General features: G+C 40.0%; 1 protein-coding gene across 1 annotated transcript in view; it reads left to right on the top strand.

Moving 5' to 3' along the window:
- Nucleotides 1–6,375, top strand: part of AHRR (aryl hydrocarbon receptor repressor) — an 85,359-nt gene that overhangs the window by 55,394 nt on the left and 23,590 nt on the right. Inside the window, exon 4 of the mRNA XM_063323976.1 lies at nt 2,379–2,479. Coding sequence (XP_063180046.1) covers nt 2,379–2,479 — 101 coding nt within the window. The remainder of the gene's footprint in view (nt 1–2,378; nt 2,480–6,375) is intronic.

Here is a 6,375-nt window from a genome sequence, read left to right as displayed (position 1 = left end):
GGTGAGCAGTGAGCAGCGGCTCTGCTGCCTCAGGTGCGAGGATCAAACATCCCCGTCTATGAGGAGCTCTTTCTTCTTGGCACGACGGGTGTCGTTCGTCTTTGATGGTGCAATGGGTCTCCTTGCAGCCCAGGCCAGTGAGTGGGGTATGTTATGAAACGGATGTGTGTGGCCTAACATACGGGTAACTCTAGCTGGCAAAATAACATTAAAATACTTTCCATTTGGAGATGGAATTTATAGTAGCCAGACGAGCTGCGGAACAAACATCTCTTGTGCTGCTGCTGCTGTGTTTGTGTGAGCCTGAAGGCTAACAAACAGGGAGGGAGCTCTGGCCCGCTCAGTCGGGTAAAATAATAGTTTCCACTAACGATGAAGTTCAAACTGGCGGAATTTTCACAGCGCCAAAAGAACGCATCAAAAAAGTAAACCTTCGTTTCCTCTCACCCCTCCCAGTCTGTCCTTAAACCTGCACAAAGACTGCAAACCACTGTGTCAATAATTACAAAAACATCTTTTCTGAGGGGGGAAACTCTGGAAAAGGCCATTGGAATAGGGGTTGGGCTTTTAAAAATTATTGTCATGAATGTCCATATGTCTGTTCTTATGGGCAGGCGTAGCAGAAGGCTTGGCCGGTCAAGGGGGGGAAAAGCGACCTCTTCCAATTAGTTGAAAAGGTATACCAAAATGAAAATGCAAATTGAGGAATCTGTATCTCCTGTTCATAGCAGCCAAGCTTGCAAGTCTAAAATCACAAAACTGTTTTTGCTGGAAAACATGGGTAGGGATCTGGTTTAGGCAGCTTGGGATTTTCCTGATGTGTTTTCCCATGCCCAGGGGAGGGATTTATTACATCTAATTATACATTTGAGATGATTGCTTTGGGGTAATGACCGACATTATCACTGGCGGCAAATATTTACCATGTAAGCTAAAAAACATCACGGATATTTAGTCAGTGTGGTTCTGCATTGCCATCATCGGTTGTAAAATGCATATGTACTTTGCAACAGTCCCTCACCAGGTTGTTAAATTGATAAGGGGCTCTTGCACAGCCCTTCGGAAAGGAAGTGACTCCATTTAGATCATATCCTCAGTCATTTGCAGCAAACATTATTCAAGCCATTTAAAAATGTAGACCTTTTTCTTAATTTGGTATCTTACTAAAAATTTAAATCCCATTCTCATGGCTTTTATCAGCAAGCTCAGGAGCATTAGAGGCTTGCTGGCTGTCTCCGCTTCATATTCTCATTTGGTATAAACTATTCCTGTCCGTCTCAACCCTTCTTTTTTTGGATTATTAACCATCTCTGGCAGTGGCTGCTCCAGCTCTCCTTTAGTTGGAAGGGACAATGTGTATCAAATGTCCCAGCTAATCTCGCTGGTATGCTCTCCTCTCTCATTCTCTCCGTGGAAAGGAGAACAAACAGAAAACTGAATCTCTGTTTGCTACCGGCATATTTGTATGACCCATCTCTGGGATGGGGCAGTAAGAGTGAAGCTGACTCCTTAATTTTTACTGACCAAATGATAAAGTCGGGTTCTTGTCATACTCCCTAAATCATGCAGATCCAAAGGTGTTAACTGCTGTAAGCCTTCTCAGAAATTCTTTCACTATCCCCAGAAATGGGATTGTATTACAGGGATTTTTCTATGGGATATATCGATATGAAGACTTTAATCTGAGTATTCAATGATACATCAAGCAATGATAACCCGTGTGCTGGGAAGACCACTCACCAGTTTTGACTCCCATGAAGGTTTTCATTGTTATTAGGAAAAATATATGCCATTTCAATCTGTAGTGAGAGAATTTAATGAATTTCATGTAGTAAATCACCTGCTGAAAACAAACTTTAAACCTCTGTTTAAAACTGAAACAGTTTAAGAACATTCCCTTGAATCTTACAGTCAGGCTCAGACACGTAGAAGGGAATAGGGTAAAGTGAGACTGAAAATAATCTGATGCCAAGAAGGACAGCACTGAAAAGAAGAAACTTATTTCAGTCCCTTGTCTTCTGAGCTATACAGGCATTTCTTTATATTGTCATAATACATATTTTTATAAACAAAACAACTTGCTAACTTTCTTTTCTTTCTTTCCTGTGGGTTTTGGTTGTTGCTTTCTGTAGAGTACACTAATGCAAAAAATATGTTCAATAAAAAATGTGATAGATATTTCATGTAAAAAACATCTGGACTGCCAAATATGTATCTATCTCCCTCACAGCAAAAGAAAGTTGTCAGTGACTGAGATCCAGACCACAAAGACAGCAACTCCCAATGAAATCAATGCATGTTAAATGCCTAAATAAGAATTTTAGTCTAGCGACCTTAATCGTTATGATTTCTAAGTTGATAATAACTCTTTCCAACAGCCATTCAAGAAAAGCACTTTAAGAAGCAAGTTGGCCCAACGATAAAAGAAGACAATGTGTCTAACAAGACTGCTGTACAAGAAGGTGGACTTCTCCTAGAAGTGAGTGCAAAAATGCCGTCTTTTCTGGCTCTGACTTCTTTAGTTTGATGATTTGGGTTAATGCTCTGTGGCAATTTTGAACAAATGGTCGGTCTTGGTGCGAGTTGTTCAAGGATCACACTTGGGAGCACTTCTTGCAAGAGCAAAACTGGCAGTCGTCATAGTCCCAGTCAGTCTCTGTTTGGGCAACTGTACCTTGCACCATTACGTCCTCAAAATTTCCAGTGGACCAGTTCTTTGTCACTTGGAGTGACAGCAGAGCTTTATTTCACTTGGCCCATATTTTGATGGTGCCAATAGGAGCTTGCCTGGTTTCTGATCTGAGTTGAGAGTATTTTGGGATATTTTAATTTATCCTACTTCCTCAACTCTGTGCTCCGAGGGAAGCGGTGTGTGCAGAAGTTAATCCTTCTATGTATTTTTATCCCCTTCAGGATGACTTTATATTGGCAGAGCAGCATAAAGGGGCCATACTGTTACTGAGAATTGGATCCATTAATCTGGATGAAGAATTAATACTGCTGTGAACTACTGAACCAGATAGAGCACAGCAGTCCATCCCAGATACATCTGCATTTCAAACGCATGATGTAATAATGCCTTTTATACACTGAGGTCCTTGGAAATTCCTATGTGACTAAGAGTACATATGTATAGTTGTTTTGGATAGGATAATATTAATGGTATAAAAATTGTGTTTTACTGACAGCTCTGAGATACATGTAAATGTAAATTAAATAGTAGCCTCCGGCAAATAAATGCTATATACTATTAAAGAAAAAAGACATTTTATCATGGGATCCAATATCGTAAGTCATTCGAGTCTGTGGAATGGAAATTGGCACCCTGCTTTACTTCCTCTGAATACTTTAGAAGATTTTAATTTTGTATTTCAAAGCAAGTAACACAGAGGCATCTGATTAGTTAGTGCTAGTGCTAAATTGAGATGTTTGGCTGTCAGGTATTATTTGCAATCATTCATTGCCATTCTCAACGAAGAGGGAGTCCAGGGCGTACAATAAGTGATAAATATGGTGAGTATCTAATTTTTAATGAGGCTCTCCTGTCATTAGTTTGTGTTTTGTTGGGTGTACGTTACATGCCCACAAGTTGTAATCATTAGGGATCTTCAAACAGTATCCCTACGGCCTCGAGCACATGGAGAGAACACTGATACGTAATTTCAGGTAGGTTACAAGAGACCAATACTACTGTGTATGCTAACGGCCTGCTCACTGCAGGGTCTATAGGAGTCATATTCCTTTTGAATATATGGGAGATATTATCTTTTTTTATCCTGGATCATACATAATGTGGATCATTAACTAGATGATTAAGTTAATGTTAATATGAATGTATTCACCAGGCTTCATTTATGGGCATGTCTGACCTAGGATAAGAGGGTGAATTTTCCTTAGGCCTTGCTGGGAATGTTTCCTGGGGACTGAGTTTGGCTCAGATGCTCATTCAATGGCCATAGCATGTGAAGAAAAGTGGGGTTTTTTAGTTGTTCAACCAAATTCACCATGTTGGTTATTAGGGACTCTGGGGTTTTAACTAAACAGTCGCATTTGTGATTTCTTCCAAGGAAAAGCAAATCATCTTGCTTTGCATATTGACTTGTGAATCTGGCCACTTTATTGGCTCTCAAAAGATATTTTTCATCTGTCAAAAGGCACTTTGCTCCTTGTGACACCACCTTGCACTGTGTAACCTCCGCTAGAGGCTTTATATAATACAAACCAGAATAATCTGAATCACCAAAATATGTGTGAATAATACTATCCCTAACTGCAATGTTAATGGAAAATCAGGGACAACTGCATTTTTTTTCCTAGTGGTTATGATCACTGTGCTCTATGCATAGATAGAAATATGGAATAACAAGAACTCTATTTACTGGTAAATAATGTATCTGTGACTCTCCAGTCTTGGAATAATGCAGCACTTCCTCTTTCAGCTTAAAAGAAAACAGTGGAATTAGGCTGTCTTCAAAGTATGTTTAAAATGTTTTTTATTTCTAAAGGCCTCTGCCACAACATGTGTTTTTTATTTAAGATTTTATAGAGATTTTTTACAGCTATAATCAAATAGCTTTCATCAGCAATAATAGAATAAACAATGATACCAGTTTATCAAAGACTTTTTAGTGGAGCACAGCAGGTAACTAAATAAATAATTTCTTCCAGTGTTTTAAGTTTTAAGATCACTTCTTTTGGATAAGAGAGCTTTTTCTTGCCATCTGTCTGTTTCCCTTCGGAGGGAAGACAGACAAAGCTCTAAGAACCAAAGTCCAATTTTACTAATGGTCTTTTTCAGTATCTCCTATTCTTGCAATCTTTGCTTTCCTTGGAGTCTTCAGACTCCGACTGCTGACTGCAGTAATGATTTTTAACTTTGCAATTTCGAAATATTTTCCAAGACAGGTGGTATTGCAACCCTTGTGCCACATGCCTTCTGGCAGAAAATGGCCACATTCAGTTTCTGAAGCCTGTTACTGAACACTTAAGGAACACTGGGCCAAACCCGTAACCAGAAAAGTGGGAAAATAAATTGTATTGGCAGTCAATAAATCCAGACAGAATTTATGGGGTGATGGGGTGGAGAAACACAATAAAATAGTGACTTGGAAAAATAGGAATGATTCACTGGTGGGTATCTAGGCAATAGGCTTGATTGCAATAATCATCGCATGGCTGTTAGCCACCTCCTACTCTTCCCCCCAGCTACGCTGTACTCACAGTCTCAAGTCCAGACTCAGAGTCTACACTGTTGTGCAGGTTATTTCTCATCCCAAATGCATGTGTTATTGCCATGTATTATACTATCCTATCTGAAGAATTAAACGTCTTTTGTTGAGAGGGAGGTCCTCTCTGGACTTGCTTTCTCAATGGCACGCAGTCAGGCAGTGGCCCCATCATCATGACTGACATTGCTTCTTGCGTAATCATCACCCATATACGAAGCAGCAACCTGCTAAAATTGTCATGTGGACCTTAGTGACCACCCCACAGTTGCTCCTGCAGTTGTTCTGCTCGTTATGGAAGAATCACTGATGTTCAGATTTCTGTCTCAGTCCTTGCTGCTGAAGGAGATGTCTTGATGGTCGTTTCTTCCTTCTTTCTTTTGTCTGTTGGTCTTCTGTTTCACTGTTGTAGGCTGCAGCATAGGATTTATTGTATTTCTGTCTCCAGATGTACTGGACATAATTCTTTTCAGGTGTGAAAATAGTGTTTTATATCCAAAATGTCACAAAAATTAAAATGAAATCTGGGTGAACCAGGCAGCTCTCAAACAGATGCTAATGGAGTAAGACTGCCTGGTTCTGTCATGCCCCATCTCACTGATGAATACTGATAAAGGCCAGACCTAGCCTGTTTTGTCATTTCCGTGCTCACCGGCTGCTCACACTCTTTCATGGAAGGTCCATGTTGTTTTCAGGATATTCCAAGACACTCTTTTGCCCGGTTCACAGACAGATTTCCACGAGTCCTCTTCTCTTAAGGCTTCAGGGCACAAGAATCACATTTCTGTGATTTTGTCCCATGTTTTTCGTTACGGTTGCACTGAAGATGCCAGTCATCATGCTATCTTGGTATTTCTTATTCAGTGACACTGTACATTTACTCTTCCTGAGCAGAGATGGTTAGCTCTGCATGCCTGAGTTATATTTTTCCTGCTAAAACCAAATAATGACATATGGTTGAATAAAAAGGTATTGGACTTCGTTGCTCTTTCACTTTAAAACACATGCATGGGAGCAAGAAATGCAATAACCTTTCAGGCATAATTTGAGTTACAATCCAGAATGGTGGCTGTAGGCTTAATATGTCTGCGTGCCGAAGAGAAAAACCCCATAGCCTATTTTTCTGTATGTAGTTCAGAGTGATAACAGG

This window comes from Chroicocephalus ridibundus, chromosome 2 (assembly GCF_963924245.1).
Source record: "Chroicocephalus ridibundus chromosome 2, bChrRid1.1, whole genome shotgun sequence".
Taxonomy (NCBI): Eukaryota; Metazoa; Chordata; class Aves; order Charadriiformes; family Laridae; genus Chroicocephalus; species Chroicocephalus ridibundus.
Note: the sequence above shows the minus strand (reverse complement) of the source record. Positions and strands in the feature narration are given on the sequence as shown.